At 38.1% G+C, this 24915-nt stretch overlaps 1 protein-coding gene and 2 pseudogenes across 2 annotated transcripts; 2 read left to right on the forward strand and 1 right to left on the reverse strand.

Annotated features, from left to right (window-relative positions):
* Positions 1-4361: 4361 nt before the first annotated feature.
* LOC130717766 (14-3-3-like protein) lies at positions 4362-5136 on the forward strand (annotated as a pseudogene).
* A 12168-nt stretch (positions 5137-17304) lies between these two features.
* LOC130728897 (14-3-3-like protein) lies at positions 17305-19130 on the forward strand. Of its 2 annotated transcripts, XM_057580476.1 has the most exons (3): positions 17332-17462; positions 17656-17933; positions 18121-19130. In XM_057580476.1, exon 3 carries the CDS (start codon positions 18130-18132, stop codon positions 18904-18906), a length of 777 nt encoding a protein of 258 aa, XP_057436459.1. In that variant the 5' UTR covers positions 17332-17462; positions 17656-17933; positions 18121-18129; the 3' UTR covers positions 18907-19130. The 2 variants fall into 2 exon arrangements, with proteins under 2 accessions (XP_057436458.1, XP_057436459.1); XM_057580475.1 differs by lacking the exon at positions 17656-17933 and having other exon boundaries at positions 17305-17462.
* Positions 19131-19270: 140 nt separating this feature from the next.
* On the reverse strand, positions 19271-20487 carry LOC130728898 (uncharacterized; annotated as a pseudogene).
* Positions 20488-24915: the final 4428 nt, after the last annotated feature.

The following is a 24915-nucleotide window of genomic DNA, read 5'->3' on the forward strand; positions in this document are numbered from 1 at the left end:
CTTCCACAATTCAAACATGATCACACATAACTCCTCAAAGGAAACTGCATGAAGCAATCTTATAGAGAAAGCTTGAGGAAGAAGAAGATGAAAATGTATTGAATTTATTGATTGAAATTTTCAGATTACAGAGTGCTATTAACCAAGTTCTATTTGTACTTTAATCACTAACTAATAACAGTTATAACTAATCCTAACAAACTTTGACAACGGTAGCAAACTAATTACTAACTATTACAGATAAGTCCCTAAACTCATGCTTCTGTTATAAATTTGGTCCTTGAGCTCTTGTATTTTCACACCCTCCCACGAGCTAGAGGTTGAAAGGTATCCACCATGGCAAGTTTGGCTATGAACCCTTGAAAGACTCGAGGCTGAAGTGCCTTAGTTACTTAGTAAAGATATCTACAACTTGGAGTGTTGTAGGAATTGGGAGAAGCTTGAGAACTCCAACTTGCAGTTTTTCACGAACCACATGGCAATCTATCTCCAAATGTTTAGTCCTCTCATGAAATACTGGATTAGCATCTATGTAGAGAGCACTTTGATTATCACAAAACAAAGCAGGTGTTTTGGTGTAATTAATTCTCAGATCTTGAAGTAGATACCATAACCATTGAAGCTCACATGTAGCATAGGCAAGGGCCCTATACTCAGCTTCACTAGAGGAACGAGACACAATGGCTTGTTTCTTTGCTTTCCATGAAATCAATGACCTCCCTGGAAATATTGAAAACTCTCCAAATAAGCAGGCCTTTTCAGTGGTCTAGTAGATCTTCTTACTCTTGTAGTGATTTCATCAGTTACAGGATCAAGAATACTTGTATGATGAGGTGTCATGTTGGCCCTTTGTTTATCATTAATTGATTCTTCTCTTTGAATTGCACTAGGAACACTTGGTGGAACTATGACTTCATTGTCAGAAACTGAGTCTTCTCTATGAACAATAGTAGGAATATTTTGAGTGTTTATGCCTTCATTTCTTGCATCTGATTGTGTTTCTGTGGTAGTAAGAGTTTCACCTTGTGATTGCAAATCAAAGCAAGTCCAAGAATATGTTCCTGCACCTTTGTAAGGTAGAATATGTTCATGGAATACTACATCCCTGGAAATAAAGATTTCTTGTGATGTAAGATCCATTAACACATAGCCTTTTATACCTTGCTTATAGCAAAAGAAAACAAACCTCCTGACCCTAGGATCCAACTTAGACTTACTAGCTGCTGAAGTATTGGAAAAACAAAGAGATCCAAAAACTCTTAACATTTCCAGATCCGCATTCTCTTGATACAACAACTCATAAAGTGATTTATCTTTCAGCAGTTTACTTGGAATTCTGTTCATAAGAAAGACAACATGTAGCACTGCATAAGACCACATCTTTTTAGGTAGGTTTGACTGGAAAAATAATGCTTTGGCTATATTTAAAATATGTTGATGCTTCCTCTCAACCCTCCTACTCTACTAAGGTGTGTAGACACAAGATCTTTGATATACAATACTATTAGTATAATAGAAATGAGGAAGTAGGAACTCTGGGCCATTGTCACTGCGGATTGTTTTAATTGATTGCCCAAACTGAGTCCATACCAAAGCATCAAAGTTCTTAACTTGTTGTTGAACTTCTCCTTTATTCTTGTGTAGAATAACCCAAACAAACTGACTATCATCATCCCGAGCAGTGAGAAAATACTGATGATTGTGAACAGAAGCTTGAGCAAAGGGACACCAAATGTCCATGTGAACCAAATCAAAACACTTATGTGCATTATAAAAACTAATAGGGAACATTTTTCTTTTCTATTTTTCTAAATGACAAATATCACAGACAATGGACTTGTTAACACTAATAGAACTATGCACTAAATGTAAAGCTAGTACTTTATTATGAGATAGATGTCCTAACCTGAAGTGCCATAGTGCACCAAGAGGAATAATATGGTTGGAACCATTTATTTCAGAAGAAACATGCCGAATAGAAAAACAAGTACTAGAAGGAATAGTTACTACTAGATGGTAAAGTTCATCAGCTTGCAAACTACCCAAACCAATCTTCCTCTTGGTTTGTACCTCCGGGACAAAACAATGAAATTCACCAAAAACTACATCAACATTATGTCCTTTGGCCAGCTTATGCACTTATGCACTGAAACTAAGTTGTAGGAAAATTCAAGCACAAACAGGACATGAGTCAATAAAATTGATTGTGAAATTCTAACCGTCCCTGCATAACATGTTTTAATTGCAGTACCATTAGGTAATTTCACAATCATAGGCTTGATTTCAATGAGTGTATTAAAGCACATTTTATCAAAGCATATATGGTCACTTGCCCCCGAGTATATGATCAAATCTCTACTATCATACTGTTGTGAACAAGATAGGGCTAAGTGATTACCATGTCCATAAGGTTCTCCATCACCACATGATTCACTAAAGCATTAGAGTATCAGTTGCTTTCTTTCAAGATGTATTGACATGCTGTATCAATGCAATGGTTCTCTTGTATTGATCAGCAGTAAACAACTCCTCATTTTCTTTCTGTGGGAAAGTATCCTCTTCTTGATCATCAATGGAATCATAGCTCCTAGCAGTTTTATTAGCATGACTTGTGCTATTCGAGCTATACTTAGAATTGAAAGAAGTTGGATATCCATGCAACCTATAACAGATATCAATTGTGTGCCCTAGCTTCTTAACTTTCTGGTAATCCTGTAGCTAGAACTACCAGGTTTGCCTCTACCACATGGCTTCTTCCCTTCAGCAACAACATTAACTATCGCCTATGAATCTTCACTTTCTTCTGTATACGTTTGTCTTTCATGTTGTATTGCCAATGGAACCACTTTAGCTATAAGTGGTAAGGATGACTCTTTAGGATTTGTGACTTCACCACTCCAAAATTATCATTCAATCCTAAGATAAATCTAATTGCATTGTCTTGTTCTCTAAACAATTTCACATTTTCTATTGCATCACACCTACAAGGAACAGTACATATGCGCTTTGGAATTGGGTGATTATGCTCCAATTCTTCCAAAAGTAACTTCAATGTAGTATAATATTCATTCATAGAGAGTGAATTTTGTCTCATATTACTAATTTCATTATGTAATTCTAAAATCCTAACCAAATCTCCCTATGAAAACCGATCTCTCAAATCTCTCCAAGCATCACAAGTATTTTCAACAAACACTTTGATATTAGCGATAGAAGTTGTTACCGAATTGAGGATCCAGGAATGAATTAAGCTATTGCAACGATCCCAGGCTTCAAAGTTCGAATCTGTTGGTGTTGGTAATTGGAATTTCTCCATTGACAAAACGAAATTTGTTCTTCACGACCAATGCTGGCTTCATCGATCTTGCCCAGGCATTGTACGTAGTTTCTGCCATTCAGAGGTGGATTCACCATTGTTGTTGAAGAATTTTCTCTTTAGTGTATGTAATACGGTGATCCTGGATTTTGAGAAGGATTAAGCACCACATGAAGCACTGCATTGTAATTCTGATTCTGGTTCTGTCGTGTCACCATTGTTGCGGAAGCTTTGTGATGGTGGAGTCCCTTGTTAGGGCTCTGATACCATCAAAGAAAACTTAAGCAAGCTTATAGAGGAAGCTTGAGGAAGAAGAAGATGAAAATGTATTGAATCTATTGAATGAAATTTTCAGATTACAAAGTTTTATGAACCAAGTTCTATTTATACTGTAATCACTAACTAATTACAGTTATAACTAATCCTAACAAACTTTTACAGCTGTAAGAAATTAAGTACTAACTACTACAAAATAAGTCCCTAACTCTTGCTTCTGTTATAAATCTGGTCCTTGAGCTCTTGTATTTTCACAACTCTCTTCTAATTATGTTTTTCAACTTGATCAGCCTTCACAACTTTAGTAAGTATATCAGCAGCAACTTGGTCCTTGGTTGCACAGTACACTAGTTCCACCTTCTCCTTCTCCACTTGGTCTGAAATGGACCGTGTTTCAGTATACTTGCTCCTTCCATGAGCAACCGATTTTTTAACAAGATTGACATCAGATTTGTTGTTTATTTTCATGCTTAACTGGCTTTCCTAAAGTTACTCTTAACTCTTAGTTGCACAGCTTATCCGGCTTGAATATGATTGCCTCAGGTACTTTCAATCAATTAATATGGTTGACAACAAAAATATGCATGTGGTTTATATAATAAATAAGATTGAAGGCATCCTCGAGCTCTTAGACTCGCAACTCATTCCCTTCGCCTCCTCTACCGATTTCAAGGACTTCTTCCTTAAGATGAATGGTGATTACAACAAGTACTTAGCTATGTTCAAGATCAGTGCCAAGCGTAAGAAGACCGCTGAGAGCAATACCCTCGCCGATTCGCCCCGCGAAAAGTACGTGTACATGGTTAAGATCGCCGAGCAGACCAAGCGCTACGATAATATGGTGGAGTTCATGGAGAAGGTCTCTGCCACCACCGACAACAAGGACCTCACACTGGAGGACACGAACCCTCTCGGTGGCCTACAAGAATGTGATGGGAGTTACACGTGACTCGTGGCGCATCATAGCCTCCATTGAGTAGAACGAGGAAAGTAGCTGCAACGAGGACCACATCACCATCATCCGCGACTACCAATCCAAGATTGAGTCCGAGCTCTGCAACATTTGTGATGAAATCCTCAATGTCCTTGTTTCACACCTCATCCCCTCGGCCTCCTCCACTGAATCCAAGGTCTTCTACCTAAATATGAAGGGCGATTACCATATGTACCTCGATAAGTTCAAGAAAGGCATCTAGAGTACGGAGTCCACATAGAGTACCTTTCTCACTTACAAATATAGTGAGGATATTCATCCAGTTAGGCTCGGTCATGCTCTGAAGTTCTCTGTGTTTTACTATGAACTGCTCAAATTTCCAGATTGTGCTATAAAACTTGCAAAAGAGACTTTTGACGAAGCGATATCTGAATCAGATACCTTGGTAGAGGAATCATACAAGGTCGTAGCAGAGGAAAGGATTCAAGAGAACGGGTTGAGACCCAATGGGTCTGAATGCCATAACCATTGTTGTAGAGGAAAGAAGGGAAACCACAAGGACACAATAAGGGGCGGTTGGATTGTGACTATGAAATTCAATCGCGATTGACTAGATCTCTCATGGTTTCTATTGATCGCTCTAGTAGAATTGATTAAACATCGTCTATAGGAACATAGGGCAGCGGGCAATGCACACACATTTTATCATGGTTCACCCCAAAGTAAAGGTCTACGTCCATTCCTTGGTATCCACCAAGCATTTCACTAAAATCCAAGTATCAAGGACTTCTCTTTACTAGTATTCTTATTCTTTTACCATGCCTCTCCAGGTTCTCATTAGTATTCTTTCTCATTCCTCGTCAGCCACTCACCAGTATTCTTAGGACTTTTTCTTACATGTATTATTGTACAAGCCTCTTAGGCTTCCCAAATATTATTCTTGGGTTGCATGAAGTTCAGTTCATGCATACTGAAGAGATGCTTACAGATTTTCTACAAAGGCATTCATCTTTAAGAGTTGTATAAGATAGAGTTGATAGATTCAGGGTGCTCTCAATCCTAACTTATATGACTTGATCAAACTGTCGACTAGACGTGAAAGTATTTTTTACTTCACTCACTCTCAGTGTGGATCTAGCTTAGGATGAGGGGCTTAGGGGGTTCAGATGAACCCCTTGGAAACAAAATTGCACTTACCCCATTATATAATTTTTTTTTGAACCCCGTGAAAATTTTAAATTGAACTAGTAGACCAAGTTTGCATCTATTTGCACCAAATTAAGACCCAACACTCACTTACCCCACTCTCTCTCATACAAGCGTGACACACTGAAAACAAGCACCACGCTCCACGCACAACGTTGAACGCTCTCAGTCTCTCTTCTTCAATCTTCTTCTTCAGTTCAATTCTCTCTCTTCAATCTTCTTCTTCAGTTCAATCCTCTCTCTTCAATCTTCTTCTTCAGTTCTAGCATCGATCAATTGTTGTGGTTCTTATTCTTCAATTATTGGTTCTTCTTCTTCTTCTACTCTTCTCACAGGTAAGCCCTAAACAGCTAAACTGTAATCCCTAATTTTAATTTATGTGAAAACCCTGATTTTTATGAAATCCCCAATTTATTGATTTGATATTGTTGTATTAGAAATTGCAATTGATTTGGTATATATGAAATCTCTAATTGATTTGGTATATCATATATGTGAAATCTCCAATTGATTTGGTACATATTAAAATTGTTTTTAAATAATTTTTACCGATATGTTCGTTTGAAAAATTTGAACCCCAGACCTCCGGTCCTGGGTCCGCCACTGCTCACTCTTTGTTTTTTCTCTCTAAGGGTTAGAACTTGTATCTTTTCATTTGAGCCTTTTCTTTCTTCTTTTTCACTCTTGCTTTTTCTTAGAGATCTTCACGTACATATTCTCATTTACATTGAAACTCTATTCTTGAGAGCTGTATGAACAATCTACATGCTTTTCCTTATCATCATTTTGAGCTCATATAGTCTCAAGTAACTTGTGCACTATCTCATGATTTGTATGATCTTCCTCTCACCTTGTGCACAATGGGCAAGCACCAGTATTGTATTTATAATTACCAAGTCTTGCGCCTTATGATATGGATGTTAACAGTTAATTTACATTCAAATTTGTTTTCTAGCTAGCATTCACACTGCTCTCTATTAATAAGTAGATGCTGCTCTGCGTATTGCTAAAAAGAGATATATAAAATATTTTGTTTGACATTGGCATATAAATATATATATTAAGATATGACTGGCTTATTTGATGGGGATAGGCGTTGACTTTTATTATAAATTTGATGCACTAGTTCCTGTTCCCTGCCTCCATCGGTATGCATACCAAACCTTAGTTATCCTTACTCAGTCTATCATGTGCATGCCAATTTTCTAGCATCTGCCACTAATCCTTTTGTTTTTGTTTTTAAAGGAATGTTAATATAAACAACAGAAATGACCTACGCTTAACACATCAGAAAAATTAATCAGTGCGGAGGGAGAACTTTGGGTTGGGTGAGGTCAATTTGAGCCAACATGGTTATACTATTTGAAAATATAAAGAAAATGATGTTAACAAGCAATTTTATACAACCATTTTAAAGAAATTGTAAATAATGGTGGGGGGACCATGGCAGTGCCAGACCTCCCCCTGCCTCCGCCACTGATGAGATGAAAGAAAAGTGAAGAGTGAACGAATAACTAACTCATAATTACTAAGTCCATGGAAGTTTAAAATTAATTAACATTCAAATTTTTTACCCAGCTGGCATTCACACGTAGTTCCAGTATTTATATCCTTTCAATGACCCTTTATATTTTTCCTTGCTTGCCATCGTTTCGAGAAGGGAAGAGCGGTCTCCATCTTTTGTGCCAGCAAATTAATTTTGAGGTGAGTTAAAATTCGGGTAAATAGCTAAGTTCGTCCCTGAATGTGTCCACCGCCTTCAACTTAGTCCCTAAATTTTAAAAATGTCACCTGCGGTCCCTGGATGTGGCAAAACTCATTCACGTTAGTCCCTGGGTTAAAAAAAAGTTGACGGACGTTAACGGAAGTAGTGATGTGGATTTTTTTTTTCCATTCTGGAGTGCTGACGTGGAAATTACTTACTTTCCCCCCAAAAATGAAACTCTCAGGACACATGTCATATGCTGATTGGTTCAAATAGTGGTCAAATTGGTCCCTTCTCAACCTTCATCTTCTTCCTCCCAACCCAACCTTGAAAATCAGAAACCCAACACCATTGAAGCCCCACCAACCACCACTTCCACCACCACCACCGAAACCCTCTTCCACCAACGCCAACCTTCCTCAACCTTTATCTTCTTCCACCAAATCAGATCTCAGATTCGCAGGTTAAGGGCATTGTCGTTGGCGAACTTGGTGGAAGATGTTATTTGCTTATTTTCCTGCAAAATATTTACAGCATACCATTCCCTTTACCATTGGGCTAGCATTAATAAGAAAGATAGTTTTTGCTCCAGAAAAACCCACAAAATACCCACATCAACCGATTGGGCCAAAGGTGAAGGATCACGCGCTTACCACTACGCCAAAACCAATTGGTGTTAGTGAGGGCGCAACGTTATTTCCTTATAGCGTAGCAGACAGCGCCCCGTTTCGAACGCTACCTAGCAGGCATGATGCTGGCCCACCTGGACCCAACAATCCCCCCCAGCACCTGCCAGCCAAACTAGCTGCACAGCATGCCATCCGTGGGATTCGAACACGGGACCTGGCTCTGATAGCAATTGAAAGATCACGCGCTTACCACTACGCCAAAACCAATTGGTGTTAGTGAGGGCGCAACGTTATTTCCTTATAGCGTAGCAGACAGCGCCCCGTTTCGAACGCTACCTAGCAGGCATGATGCTGGCCCACCTGGACCCAACAAAAGGATCCATGACACACTTGCAGAGGGAAGAGAGATCGTGAAATCTGAGAGAGGAAGCAATCGAAGGTGAGGAACAGGGAGACGGAGATAGAAGGAGAGCGACTACGTACCGGCGAGGAATGAAGGTGATGAGCGTGTGGGCCCTGGCGATGGGGCAAGGGCTCTGGCGCGGAGGTTTGAAGGTGACAGCGGTGAGGGTTGGGTGGGTTCCGATGAAGGTCGTTGTTGGCCGATGGAGGTTTGGGCTCTCTTCCATCTTTTCCCCTGGCTGAGATTTGGTGTTGTAAATTGTGATGGCTTGTTGTGAGGGTGGAAGGCTTTGGTGGTTCAGTTCAGTGACAGGGTTGAGGTCATAGGTTGAGGAGAAAGATTGATTTCACAGTGGCTATGGTTGAGAGTGTGGGGCTTGTAGGAAGCGTATTATGGTGTGAAGAAATTGGCTCAGTATTTTTTCTTTATGGGTTCATGGAAGCTGTCATTTAACGGAGGAAGGAGATGGTGGTGGTGCTGTTTTTTATGTGTTAGTGAAGGTGGTGTTTGGTCATGGCTATGGAGGGAAATGGAGAAGTTTCATGGTGGTTTGAAGGTGAGGAATGGTACTATCATGCCTTTTGATGGTGGAAGAAGACAAAAAGAAGGCGGGTGTTCGTGAAGCTCCTTTGCACTGTGTTGAATCCCCCCATTTATGCTAATTTCCTCTTGCTTTTGATTTGATCCCCAGCAAAATTTCTTGAGCATTGTATCATTGCTTGATATATGGGATTTTTGCTGCTTATGGTATGACTTAGGGAGTTTGCAATTCGTTTGTGTTAACATAAAGATATTGGCTAGGAATGCATAACCCAGCAATCTGACTCTCGTTTCCTTTGTTTTGCGTCTTTAACTTTTCTTTTCTATTTTTTGTTTGTCCCTATTTTGTGATTGCAACACATTCTTGAGCCTTGTGTTTGGAGTGTTGGCACAGAGCAAAATTTCCATTATTGTTAAAACTTGTTAAGCTCAAATTGCCATTATAGAGGCTGTTTGCAGATTCTCAGATATGGTGGAAGAAGAGGAAGGCTGAGGGAGGTTGGTGTTGGTGGAAGAGGGTTTCAGTGGTGGTGGTGGTGGTGGTGTTGGGTGAGAGGGGGATTTGGTGGTGGTGGTGGTTGTTGGTGTGGCTTCAATGGTGTTGAGTTTCTGATTTTTGAAGGTTGGGTTGGGAGGAAGAAGATGAAGGTTGGGGAAGGACCAATTTGACTACCATTTGAGCCCTGAGAGTTTCAGTTTTCGGGGAAAAAAAGTAATTTCCATGTCAGCGCTCCATAATAGAAAAAAAAATCCACATCACTACTTCTGTTAATGTCCGTCAACTTTTTTTAACCCACGGACTAACGTGAATGAGTTTTGCCACATCCAAGGACCGCATGCGACATTTTTAAAGGTTAGGGACTAAGTTGAAGGCGGTTGACACATTCAGGGACGAACTTGGCTATTTACCCGTTAAAATTCCATTCACTTCTTATCTTTATTTTTACATTTTTTTTCACAATGAATAGATATTATTGTCTTTTTATTTACTGGTTTAGTGAATTCTTATCTTCCATCAAACTTTTATATGTATAGCATAGTTCAAAAATCCGGACCGTCCGGTCGACCTGGTTTAATCGGGAACCGGGTCTATGTCCGGTTCAGTCACCTTATTAAACCAGGCACTCCCTGAACCGGTGTTTTGTTAATTTTTTTTCAAACAGTTTTTGGTTATTGTGAAAAATGAAAAAATGTAGGCAATTGGGTTCAAACACAACGTGGGGAAGCGAAAATTTCTTGGTACCACTGTGACACACAATTGAAGTTTTCTAATATACGTAACATCATTTATTGCACGAAAACATGTGCTAGCACACCTACAATGGCATCAATGCAATTACAGACTTTTGCTTAATATTTTAACAATTTGTACTTCACAATAATGTATTAGACTCATAGTTTTAAGAAAATACACATAGTATTTTTTTTAGAAAACAGAAATATATTCCATGATAATGAGGAAATAGATAAGGTGTACAACCCTCCTCAAAGGCATCAAAAAATGGTCAAGCCAAACAATAACCAATAACAAACGCCTAGAAAACAACCAAAGCAAACAACAAAAACCCCTGCACAAGTGCCCGAGCAATAGAAAAACCCCTAAAAAAGAAGCCACAAACAACCAGCAAAACAAATCAAAGAGGATGAAAAGGGGACAGATAAGAAAAGTAGCTCAAACTCCAAAAACCCCAACAAAGAACAACCGAACACCAAAAAACTTTGCTAAGGATTGCCGTAGAGCCTCGGATGATTAATAACAAAATGTCCGGCCAAGCTCTAGATGGCTTCCTCTTCAGAACCAATGGCGACAACACCTACTTGTTTGACAATTAAAATGTCAAAGCACGACCGAAACTGTGAGCTTCAGGGAGAATCAGAGAAAGGGACCTATCCTGTGAAACCTCAGCCACCGGAATCACAGCAATCTCTTCAAGCGAAGCTCCAACATCCTTCTGCTTACCAGTAGCACAAATTTTCCTAATAGTTTATATTTATGTGAATATAGAGATAAATTAAGTAATAATTATGTAAATGTAATATTATATTCTTGAGGAGGGCTCTATTTACTCCAAGAGTAACTCTTTAGAGTTACTCCCCATCCCAACCCTTAATTTTATTAGAATTTAACGGTTGTGATTATATACGTACCACACTTTCACGTGACCCTAGCTCTAACTTCTTCATTCACGGTTCTTCCTTCTTCAAATTGTGGGTGATACCATTTTCTCACATTGGTCCTCCTACTTTACCTGCGTTGTTCTGGGTTTACCTTGGCCTTATTATTCAACTTGTGTATGTATTGTTGATCCATTGACGATGAAGGAATGACAAAAACAAAACAATGATAAATTAAAAACTGTGTTGCACGGGTACGGGTACGGTATTGGGTACGCGGTACGCGATTTTTGAAAAAACAGGGGTACGGGTACGTTAGATATATGTATGCACATGAAAAACTTTTTTTATATTAAAGTTTCATTCAAGACAGGCCAAGCCCGGAACAAAACAAAGGGGCCCAGATAGCCAAGGAAGAAAACATGTAATCACGTGGCTAGCTTAGCAATTTCAATTCTTCTGACACAAACACCCACTAAAGTAAAAAACTACCCACTTTAGCTTTTGAGCAGAACACACAAAGTTTTGATGCAACCAAGAAAGGTTGAGAGAAAGAACCATTATTCATAACTACCAGATCTAGGGAGGGTGCGATGGAGGAAGGTGGGTAGCAAAATGAGCCTGGGAGGAAAAAGGATACGGAAGCAAACTCCAGTAATCAGGATGAAGAAAGCATGGCTCGAAGCTCTCACTCACTTGTCTCTGTTCAAAAAATTTGCCCTTTCTCTCTTCTTCTTTTTTCCCCAAAAGCTTACCTGTTCTAAAGAAAAAAGTTTTTTTTTTTCCCAGAGCTCGGGCACAGGCCTGAGCTCGCCAGGCGGTGAATCCGCCCCTGGTTGGTGGAGGAGAGCACGGCTTAGGGTTTCCTTCGTCTTGCTTTGCTTCTCCTTCTGCTGGGTTTCACGACTTTCACCGTTTTACGCGACTTAGGGTTTTTTTTTTTTCAAAAGCCAAAACGACGTCGTTTAACCAATTTTTTTTTTTTTTGGAAAGGGTACGCACCGGGTACGTACCGTACGCGTACCCGCAGCGTATGCGTACCGGGTACGTACCCGGTACGGGTACGCGGCCAAAACCGCCGTACCCATGCATCAGAGATTAAAAAGTTGTCGTAAAACCCTAAAATCCCAAAAAAGAAAATGAAGGTAAAATTGACAGCAATTTTTCCTAATTCCAAGTTAGAACATAATTGGAACATAGTTTCCGGGGCACAATTTTCTTTATTAAATGTATAATAAGGGTGGGATGGATGCTTAGGTCCTTATGACTTAGTTTCCAGGGTGCAATTTTTCTCCATCATTGTAAGCTGAATGACTTTGTTTCCCTATCCGTGATTGTATCCATCTTGAGACTTGATTCCTATGTTCAAACTATTATACGACTATGGATTTTACGATTCATTTAAAAAACCATACAAGAATTGATAAGTGCTTCAGGGTGTGATAAGTATTCATCGATGGGGACGCACAATTCAGAGTAGGAGAACACAGTGAAAAATGATCGCGCACAATTTGGGGAAGAAAGAATAGATGAGGATCACGTGAGGGTGGGATAGGTATATAATCATAACCATTAAATTCTAATAAAATGGAGGGTGTGAATGAAGTTACTCTTGGAGTAAATGGAGACCTCCTCTATATTCTTTATTTTTATGTCATAAAAAATAATTTTATCATATACTATTAAAAACGTATTCACTATTCACAAATATAACATATTTATCTATATTAACATATATGATGTATTATTTAAATCACTACAATTCCCGGTTCAACCTTTAAACCTTGAATCAGTGTTTTGACCGATTTGATGGCCGGTCCGGTTTTCTGAACATTGATGTATAGTGACTATATTTTTTTTTTTGGGTGCTATTAGCTAGTAATAATATTATGAATCTATTAACTATCCGGTACGCTATTAGAAGAAAAGTTGTTCTCCAGCTCGCCCTCTCTTCAGCATTTCTCCTGCAAAATATTAGCCATAAATCTTGTAATCGACGGGCAACATTGCTCATGATAAAAAAGTATTCAGTAATTTAAATAGTAATTTATTGTTCTGTTGAAATATTATACACAGAGTTGCACCATTTTGTATATAATATATATTAGTCATATTGAGATGTAATGCTTTATTTTGGTACATTTTGGTACTTGAGTACGTTATGAGACAATATTATATGTTATGCAAGTCTATCAGAGTGTTTGTTATTATTTAAAAGGATTTTTTTTATGTTAAGGTATTTTGTATGCATATATGAATTATATGCATATAATATATTTATATATATTTGAGGAATTGTAGCGTCCCTGTTATGTTTTTATGAGTTTACGATTCTGCACCTCCTCTCCGTTCCTACGTAGAATCGCGATTCTATCAACTTTGTCTCCAAGGAGCAGAAGGAGGATAGCCTCCGCAACGAAGACCATGTGACCAGCATCGGCGATTTTTGTTCCATGATGGAGTCCCATCTCTGTAACATTTGCGACGAAGTCCTCAATCTCCTCGACTCACGCCTCATCCCGTCCGCCTCCTCCGCGGAACCCAAGGTCTTCTACCTCAAGATGAAGGGCGATTACTACAGGTACCGCGCTGAGTTTAAGACCTTCGACCAGCGTAAGGAGTCTGCTAAGAGCACCTTGATCGCTTACAAATCTGCCGAGGATATTGCTAATGCATAACTTGCTCCAACTCATCCAATTAGGCTCGGTCTTGCTCTGAACTTCTCTGTGTTTTATTATGAAATTCTAAACTCTCCTGATCGTGCCTGCAAAATCGCAAAAGAGGCTTTCGACGAAGCGACATCTGAATTGGATACCTTGGGAGAGGAATTATACAAGGATAGCACTTTGATCATGCAACTTCTTCGTGATAACTTCTTCATGGGCCGCTACGCGAGCGGACCGCGACCCATTGCCCCAATGACCACTGCCTATGAGTCATACTTAACAAATAATCCCTTCAATAATTCTGGTCCAAAAAATAATTCAAACGCTGTTAATCAAGGTGACACTAATCGGAGTAATGACAACAATGGTTCGAATGTTGTTGTTCAAGAGGGTTCTAATAAACATCAAAATCTAGAAAATGATAACGGGAGTAGTGGTCAGACTGTGCCAATGTCTTCTGCGAAAAGCATTCTTGTTCTTGGAGAAATTACTTACCCACAGAACATAACTGTTTCTGCGAGTAAGCTTGTTTCAATGGCAGGAAACATGCCTAGCCTCACAACCCCAATTGCAACACAACTTTTGAATGAGATGATTCAGCCAGACATTGGGTTGAGTCTATGCAAAATCCTTTTCCTTATAGGATGCCTACGACACTCATGGCAGGATTAGGGACATGGGCTGCTGTGTATTACGAGCCTGTTATTCCAACCGTTGCACCTAGAAGTCAATTATTGGGTTGTACTTGAGGGCTAAATCATTTAGGACAAAATAACTTCACTCAATTCAGTACGTTTGGGAACAGTGATGTCGTTAAAGGCTATACTTTGCTAATAATGCTCTATAGTTTGTAAGACAACAAATAAATGAGAGTAACAACGAAGTGGTTAATCTTTTAACTGAACAAATGGGTGCTATCTTTAATCCTATTATTCAAAACAAAAATGCAAGTTATAAGCAATTCACCTAACAAATGGGTCAAATTTCTGATGTGTTTGATGCTCTCATGTTCAAGAGCAAGTGGTGAATACGATATAATAAGAAATGCATTATTCAAAGAATTCATGAAAAAACCATCGTTTTATATTAAGCCAGCCTAGCTTCCAAGTAAAACAGGCTGTGTTCTGACTTCTGAGGCATCTTGGCTGTGCGGGGAAAGGAAATCCACCCTTGATCATTAGTATTTCCTCCCTTGCGGTGTACCATGAGTCCGAGTGTGGTTCTGTTTTACTTCCCCTGTTTTCATTCTCTGTTTTATTTTATTTCTAGGACTTCTTGTGCATTTTAATACAATTGTCCAAAGTAGTCCTTACGTTTTTTAGATGCCAAAACATTTACATTGAAGGTTAATGCATATAAACATATGCATATGGGTTATAAAAATATGTTCTAACTGATCCACCCTTCCAAGTTTTTTTTTTGTTTGACATTGCCTTCCACGTTGAGAAGAAGACTATAACTTTTCTGACGCATTTTTTATAAGGGATGTCTAAATGATCCATGATAAAGTTTGGGTTAAATAACCTATCATCAAATCACATTGGAGATAAGTGAGGTGAAATTTCTATATTTTATTTATTAATTTATTTCCAACTCATTTATCTCTAATGTGATTGGATGATGGGTTATTTAACCCAAACTTTATCATGGGTCATTTAGACAATCCCTAAACTTTGAAAATTAATTAATTAATATATTATTGTAGGGTGACTTCAAGCTCATAATTGGTAGTTTTAAAAAGGAAATGTTAAGTAGTGTCCAAATTGTTTTTGATTTAATTATTAGCAACTGGCAAGCTGCGTTGGATTGATTACTTCTGCAAGTAATGCCTTATAATAAAATATTCACACCTATTGTACTTAATATTTTGGCTTATTAGCATTTTTGGTCCCCAGAATTAAGAAATGTGTAAAAGTGGTCCCTAAACTATAAAAATAGCATTTATGCTCCCCGACATTAGCTTCCGTAACACTTTTGGTCCCCAGACAGTTTTCCGTCAAAAAACTAACGGTTTCGGGACCAAAATTGCAATTGAATCCAAAAATTAATCTAAAAAATAGAAAAAAATTAGAAGCCCAGAAAACCCTTGATGTTCATCTTCTTCCTCCATCATATTCATCATCTTCAAACCTAAAACTGAGTTTGCAAAAACCTATTCTCTCATAGCACTCCTCCTGAAACCCAAAAATAAGAACAAACCCAGAAAAATAAGTTTTCCCCAAACCTCATCAACACATAAAAAACAAAGTTATCAAAACCCAGATCCGGAAGACAAAACAAATTCACCAATTAGAAGAAAATGATGAACAAATCAGTGCCTTTTCCTCTTAACAATAGACCCAGATTTTTTCACTCGTTTTCCTCTGATCTGATCGATACCTTCCTTTAAACCGTCAAGGATGAAGCTTAACAGATTGGTGGGAAATCCAGCACCACAATCTCTGAACAGATTGGCTCCTCTTTTGCTGAGCAGATCTATGCCTATCAATGGGACATCCATCTCCTTCTTCACAGATCAATGCTAGATTTATCTTTTCCTCTAAGCGAATCAGCTTCATAGAGGAGGGTTTTGGGGTCGAGGGTTTTGATGAAGAGGGAGTAGGGGAGGAGGGAGCAGAGGGTGGAGCGCGATTCTTTCTCTTCTTCACCCTCTCTTGTGCGACTCTGTGTGCGTGGTTGTGTGTGAGAGTGGTTACGGTGGGTGGGTGGGTTATGGATTTGATTCTCTGAAGCTTGTAGTTGTTCGTGGTTTTGGCTAATTTATTTGATTTGGGTTATGTTTGCTGGGACGCTAATCTGGAAACAATAGGCATGGTGCTTGTCTGATATTTGTTTCTGATATGTTTAAGGCTTGCTATTGAAATGGTGGGGCGTTTACTTTGTGGCTTGGGATTAGCATCTGTGAAGCTTGGAAAGTTGCTGGAACGGGTTGCTTGGACATGGAATTCATATATGCCTATGATGGATTCATATTTGGGAGATGAAAAAGAGAATGAAGATGATTTTCACTTTTTAATTTTCTGGGTTTTTGGGCTTAATAGTAGAGAAAATTATGAAGATGATAGATGAAGAAGATGAATTTTTTGGGTTTTTTTTATATTTTTTTTGTTTAATTACATATTTGCCATCAAAACCGTTAGTTTTTTTGACGGAAAACTGTCAGGGGACCAAAAGTGTTGACGGAAGGTAATGTCGGGGATGTTGTGTGCTATTTTTAAAGTTTAGGGTCCACTTTTGCACATTTCTTAATCCTGGGGGATCAAAAGTGCTAATAAACCTAATATTTTATGAGAGAGATAGAGATAAATGAAAGAGAAATAAATTATATGATAAACAATATTAATCTATAAAAGAATTGATAAACAATGTTTTTTTTTTTTGATAGGCATGTGATAAACAATGTGAATGAAAAAAAATGAAGTTGAACGAGTTACCTCTCATACAGTAATTACTAAGTTCAGGGAAGTTTACAATTAATTTTCATTCAAATTTTTTCCTACCTGGCATTCACACCTAGTTCCAGTATTTATATCCTCTCATTGAGAAGCTTGGTTCAGGCACAAAACAAAACCAATCACTCTGACCTTTATCTTTTTTTCTGGCTTGCCATCGTTTCTTCGAGAAAGGGAAGAGCGATCTCCATCTTTTGTGCCAGCAACACTAATTTTAAAAGTGAGTTAAAATTCCATCCACTTATGATCTCGAATTCTGCATCTTTTTTCACAAGAGCTAGATATTGTTACCTTTTTCTATATACTGTTACTGGTTCAGTCAATAATTATCTTCCATCAAACTTTTATATGTATACATAGTGACTATATTTTTTTTTCGTGCTATTATTGTGAATTTATTAATTATACTGTAGGCTATTAGAAGAAAAGTTCCTCTCCAGCTCGCCCTCTCTCCAGCATCGATCTCTCCTGCAAAATATTAGCCATAAATTAAATCTTGTAATCAAGGGGTAAGATTGTTATGAGATAAAAAGTACTCCCTCCAGTCCTATTTATAAGTGAAATTATTCATTGTCAGAGGCTGCACGGCTAGGGAGGATCCCAATCCATCATTAGGTAGTGTGACAACTTTCCTTTGCATGAGAGATGCTGGAGAGAGGGGCAGCTGAAGAGGATCCAAGTCCTCCTATTAGTACGCTTATAACTATTGCATACTAATACAATTTCTGCAATATTTATTTTCAAAACTATTTTGGTAACTTCAGTGCGAATATTTCTTTATTTCTCTCTAAAACCAGATCTATCACTTTTTGTTTTACGTCTTTACAATGGCAGCTTATTTCTCTATTTCTTAAACCAAATCTCACTTTCTTTTTTAGGTTTCGACAATGGCGGCCGCATCCACAACTCGTGAAAAGTACCTGTACATGGCAAAGCTCGCCGAGGAGGCTGAGGCCTACGATGAGATGGTGGAGTTCATGGAGAAGGTCTACGCAGCTGCAGACAATGAGGACGAGGAACTCACGGTGGAGGAGAGGAACCACTTCTCGGTGGCCTACAAAAACGTGATGAACACAAAGCGCGCTTCGTGGCGCGTCATCGCCTCCAAGGAGGGGAAGGAGGAGAGCCTTGGTAACGAGGACCACCTAGACAACATCCGCGAATTTCGTTACATGGTAGAGTCCCATCTCTGTAACATCTGCGACGATGTCCTCAATCTCCTCGACTCACGCCTCATCCCATCGGCCTCCTCCGCCGAATCCAAGGTCTTCTACCTCAAGATGAAGGGTGATTACTACAGGTACCGCGCCGAGTTTAAGACATCCGACCAGCGTAAGGAGTCTGCTGAGAGCACCTTAGCCGCTTACAAATCTGCCGAGGATATTGCTAATGCAGAACTTGCTCCAACTCATCCAATTAGGCTCGGTCTTGCTCTGAACTTCTCTGTCTTTTACTATGAAATTCTCAACTCTCCTGATCGTGCCTGCAAAATCGCAAAAGACGCTTTCGATGAAGCGATATCTGAATTGGATACCTTGGGAGAGGAATCATACAAGGATAGCACTTTGATCATGCAACTTCTTCGTGATAACCTCACCCTTTGGACCTCTGAGGTGGAGGATGATGCATCCACTACACCATTTTTCACTTTAGACCACGCTTAATTCTTCAACGGAGAAAAAACCGTGGCCTAAGTATAATATATGCCACGGTTCGATAAGTGTGGACGCTAGATGACCACAGGTGATGAAAACCGTGGCATCTACATTTCATTCCACGGTTCAGTAATTGTGGACGATTTATAGCTACGCTTTAGCAACCGTGGAAACCTCATATCATTAATATAACCGTGGAATAAAAATTTACATCTTTTTTTGACAGAAAAAAATTCCTTCTGCCAATTTTTCATTAAAAAATTTAAAAGTAATAAAACAAGAAAAACCCCAAATCAAATCCCTAACAGCACACTCACTCTCATTAGAACTTCACGATGAAAAAGAGAAAGATTATGAACCCTACCTTTCTCCATCTCGATTGATCGTGACCTTCCTCCCTCCGCCAGCACCGCTCATCTGGCTCCCTCATCTCGGGCGACCCTTCTCCCTCCACCGATTATCTTCGCTCTCAAGTACTCGTGAGCGATTTCGATCTCAAGCGACGTGAGCCATCAACCCTTGCCATGTGTCTGGTCTTCTTCCTCTGCGACGAGAGCAACGAGATCAACCATCAACCCCACCGATTCTCATCACGTGGATAAAGAGTGGTTCAATGTGTTGACTGGTATTCTCCTCTTGTTCTCCATGGGTAACCCTCTTTATCATGTACACCCTCTTTTCTTCTCATTATTTATTAGGCGTTGAGTGGATTTCATCTGATTGTTCAAGAGTTCATGGAGTCAGGGGCGGATCCAGACCTTGAATATCAGTGAGGCTAAACATAAAAGCAATCATAGACTAAAAGAAAAATATTATAGAAAAAACCATGAGAGAAAGTTTCTCATGGAAATAGAAGAGTTTACATTATAGTCCAAGAGTTTACAATGAAAATCGTCTACTATCCATTATTTGAAAATGTGCTAAAATAACATCATTGTCAATTGTTCCAAGAACATCTCTTTCTATAAAAGTTACAAGACGATCATTTAACCATTGATCACCCATTTTGTTACATAACTGACTCTTCACAAACTTCATAGCTGAAAACACACGTTCCACACTTGCAATAGCTACCGGCAAGACTAAAGCCAACTTCAGAAGCTTATAAACTATATCAAATGTGTTGCACCTTTTTGTTTCCACAAGTTTTGCACAAAGATCTGAAAGTCCTTTTAACTTTGCAAATTTTGGATCACTTCGAACATTTCTAACATAATTCTGAAGCTGATGTCGCACTACCACTTCCGGCACATCAACAAAATCATTTGGATAAAGTTTAACCATCCTCAATAATTTTTTCACATCAAAAGCTTCAAAAGATGATGAGGGATTCAAGCATGAAACACATTGTAAAAGTTCAGTATTCTCTTCATCAAACCTAGCATTGAGCTCATGCAACTGCAAATCTAAAACACTAAATAAACAATCATGCTTATAATGATGCAAATTAGAAACACTAGAAGTGATAGCATGTCGTCTAGGTTTCTTCCCTTGCACAAACGGTGCATCCAAATCAGGCACATCAATATCATGCTTATTGCAAATTTTCATAACCTTAGATATAAGTTCTTTCCATCCATCATTCCTCATTTCTTGCAATTCTTCTTTGGTGGCTTGGACAAGTGATAAAGAATTCAAAAGATCTTGATCACGCTTTTGTAGTGCTTCACTTAAATCATTTGTAAATCCTAAAATCTCAACCATCATGTATAACATGAAAATAAAATCAAAGGATTGAAGCACTTCTAGCAGAGTGAGACTGAGAACAGAGAAGAAGCGTGCGTGTTTGAGAACTGGTGATAGAAAACAAATAATTTTTCTTTTTTTTTTTAACCATATAATTTTTAAAAAAAAAAACAATAAAAACCGGTGTGGCCAATGCCACACCTAGCCCCTTAGTGGGTCCGCCCATGCATGGAGTTCCTCTTTTGCATTTTATGTAGTCTGTAGAGTACAAAATAGCGAGTAATAAGGGGGAAAATTGTGTTCACACAGTCGCATACACTCTTTTTGCATCAATTTAGTTATTTATATTTAATTAGGAGATGATGCTACATAATTAGTAAGCAACAGAACTATTGCATGAGATGTTGCAACTCTAGATACTAACAATCATGGTGATCAATCAGAGTTTTCAAAGGTTGGATTTTTTTTCAAGGTAAGACTAGTGGGTAGGTAAAAGAGTGAGCTTTTCCAACACAGAGAGAGAAGGGATGTGAGAAAAGGGTTGGGAGTGTTGGTTAAATTCAATATCTTGTATTGGCTTCTCACCCATTGTTTCTCAATTAAATTGAATAAACTAGATAACTTTGTATCCTGGTTCAGGAAGCTGCCATTGATTTTAATTATGCAGTAGGATCTCTTTGCTTTTATCTGTGTTTGTTATGATAAGTTCTTATGCTTCAATGTCAGTAGCTTTACAAGCTAATAATATATAATACATGTAATTCATATGGTTTGATTTCATTTTAGTTTTAATGATGGGCTATGGCTATGCTGAATGTGATTGTTACTTTTTTTGTTCTCTTATGTTGGTTGTCCTCAACTCAGCTATCAACTAACATGTCTGAGAATCATCCACTTCAGGCCTTGTTTCATAGCATGTCTCGAATTTGTTCAACATCATCTCTCCAATGTGGTAGGACTTCAAGTTCAGTCATCAAGACCCTCTGGTAGAGACTCTCTTTTCTCTATCTCTTCCTCCATCAAAGCCCCACTTGCAAAAACAACATCTTCTGTATACCCTGGTGATAACATCCTCAAGGTATCCATCATCAATGAGTATTGCAACCTTAAATTTCTAAACTTTTTTCATGGCTATTGTGTTGTGTCTGCGAGTGTGGTTTTGTTATTGGTTCTTTGGGCTTCTGAACTAAAATCTATTGTTGCTTATGTTCCATTGGAATTTGATTTTTTTTCTTATAAAATGTATATTGTAGTTCATGCTTTGCTTAGTTGTGATAAAATTGACATTAGCTTTTGATTATTTTGTGATGTAACTGTTATCTTTATATTTTTCTTTTTACTTATATATGATTATTCAAAACTATCCAAAACTATACATAGGTTTCTTAAACAAGCCCAGTGAAAAATGGGTCATGTGATGAGTAGTTGGGATATATCAGGAAGACTGGTTCTAATAGCAATAGTGACAAACGATTTTCAGATTCTGGTATCCTAAAATACTTAATTGCCATGTTTGCTTATTTTCATAATTTTTTTAATCCTGGAGAATCTTGGGTCTGCAGGGATTGCTCCAACCGGGGCAAGGTGCTTGGATACAGGGCAGTAACTTATGTATCCCAAGGGAATAACCATGTCCAAGATCGGAAGGTTTTTATTTTTGATCAGGTCCAAGTCCAACTGCTTGTAGCTACTGATTGTGTGTTCCATAAGTGATGTATTATTGTATTGTTTACTCTTTTTCATTAGTATAGTTGTCCACTTAAGTTACATGTGGATTTGAATCTTGAGATGGTTGGTCTGAGATGTTAACTTTTTAAATATTCGAGATGTTATCCACTATAGTTATTCATTCTTGTAGTTATCTTAAATGTTATTTGGGGTGATCCAAGTTGTCGTTAGAAGACATTATAAATAATCGTGCAAAAGAATTGACATAACATGAATTTTGAACATAATGGGTAGGACATGGGGTACACGAATTTTGAATGTTAGATTGCAAGCGCAGGTGAAAAAAAGTAGCTTAAAAGGTTCTAAAAAGTAAATAGAAATATGGCATAAAGATTTCTAAAAACCACTATAATGACAACGGTTAAGAAACAGTGGCAAAAAGGCATTAGTAAACCGTGGCATTTAAGGCACAAAGAAACCGTGGCATTAGCTTGTTAAATAACCGCGGTTCAAATTTCCAAAGCCACGGTTTTCCAAACGCGGTATTATATAAACCGTGGCTTTAAATTGACAAAACCGTGGCACTTGAGCTTGGCCACGGCCACATACACTGCGACATGGAAACCGTGGCAGAACTGCGGCGTAAGCTTTCAGCCACGGTTTTTTAACATCAGCCCGTGGTTTTCCGTCCACGGCAGAAGGGCAAAAATGTTGTAGTGATCAGATTAAATTAAAGCACTGAAGATATATTCAACTGCTGATGTTTTTCAAGGGATCGAGATGCTTGTTGCTAATCTCGTTTATTAGGTGCTGAGATTTTTGGCATTCAAGTCTGTTATGAATTCTGGATGTACTTGGCTGCTTTATTTTGTCCATCCATTTTTATTTGAATAATGTTTTGTTGGATACAAAACACACTGAATTACAAGAAAAGATAGTATAGAAATGAGAGAAATGAAATGATGTGATTGAAATAAAAAAGAGATCGATAAGAAGCGAAGGTAAGTGAAAATAAGATGGAAGAAAAAATGAACTGTGAATGAATAAATTCTCTTTTATTTGTATGTGTTTTACAAATAGCAAGGTGAGTACTAATTAGAGTAATGACAACAATGGTTAGGATGTTGCATGTTGTTCAAGAGGGTTCTAATGAACATCAAAACATGCAGCATCCGAACCGGTAGTGGTGGGTGGTGGCGACAGTGGTGGTGGAGGCAGCGGTGGTGGTGGTGGTGGCAGCAGCGGCGGTGGTAGTGGCGATAACGATGACAGTGTCAATAATGGTGGCAGTGATGGAGTGTGGTGGTGGTTTTAAAAGTATTATTATTATATTTTCAACATTCTAAATTTACATGTGTGTTTTGCCCCCACAACAAAAACTTTCTGGATCCGTCATTGCCGCCAAAGATCAATGCATACCCACCGGCTCGGACACAAACAAGCCTCCCTTTTCACGTACAACTCGTTCTTTTCATCACTAAGTTCAGATTCATATACAAACGTTTTCTCTAAAATGACCCAAGAGGACTCGAATCCAGTTTCTAAATTGCTTCGTGGATTCTCATTTAAAAAAAAAATCAGAGTAAACCAATTGCTATACCTAGTGGGACAGTTTTGTTTTTTTTTTTTTTTTGAAATGCTAGTGGGACAGTTTTGTGGAAGTAATCTAAACTGTGTATTTTGTTGAAGATATTTTCATGATAACCACTTTTGTATGAGTTTAAGAAACAGAAAAGAGACTTAAATACGAAAAACAATAGATCATCAATAAATAAGCCCTTCGATAATTCTGGTCCAAAAAATAATTCAAATGCTGTTAATGAAGGTGGCACTAATTCGAGTAATGACAACAATGGTTCGGGTTGTTGTGAATAGATGTCCACCATGGGTCAATGGGTCAAACTCATATTTCTTTACCTCACTTGTAGCTCCCTAAGACTATAAATAAAGGATGATGCACCAAGCATTATGACCTCCAATTCCACAATATTCCTTGTCTTACTCTTGCATTCTCTCTTCTCCCCTCTCCCTTTCACTATTTTCTCAACACGTTATCAGCACGAGTGCGCTCTTTATCTCTTCAAGGATCAAGCTAGGGAACATCACTTATTCTTCAATTATTTGACCGATTTCATCTATATAGTTTTACCTTTTTTTCTTCCTGTTTTATGGAGATTGATTGTTAATTATACTTGGATTCCAGAACAATCACAATGAGTATGTTCAAACTATGAATCATGAAGATTCATAGTATAATACATGTATGGTTTTAGAAGAATTATAATATGATACATTTTATGTATGAATCCAGAAGATTCAGGCACAAATAAACAAGGACTATGGTTCCAGAAGAATCATAATATGATATATTTTATGTATGAGAAGAATCATAATATGATATATTTTATGTATAAATCCAGAAGATTCAAGCACAAATAAACATGGACTATATGGTTCTAGAAGAAACATAATATGATACATTTTATGTATGAGTAACATAATTTAAACTACAAGTCTAGAAGAACCATAATATGACTCTAGCCATCAATCAAGAAGATTCATGGTACAAATAAACAAAGAACATAATCCCAAGAGAAAGAGTACAAATGTTAATTTTCTGAACGTGAATCATGAAGACAATTTTTTTTTTTGATATACTGACAT

The sequence above is a fragment of the Lotus japonicus genome, chromosome 1 (genome assembly GCF_012489685.1).
Source record: "Lotus japonicus ecotype B-129 chromosome 1, LjGifu_v1.2".
Taxonomy (NCBI): Eukaryota; Viridiplantae; Streptophyta; class Magnoliopsida; order Fabales; family Fabaceae; genus Lotus; species Lotus japonicus.

Bases quoted from the DNA above. Each gene is read 5' to 3' on its own strand.
- LOC130728897 (XM_057580475.1), top strand. From the start codon at position 18,130: ATGGCGGCCGCATCCACAACTCGTGAAAAGTACCTGTACATGGCAAAG.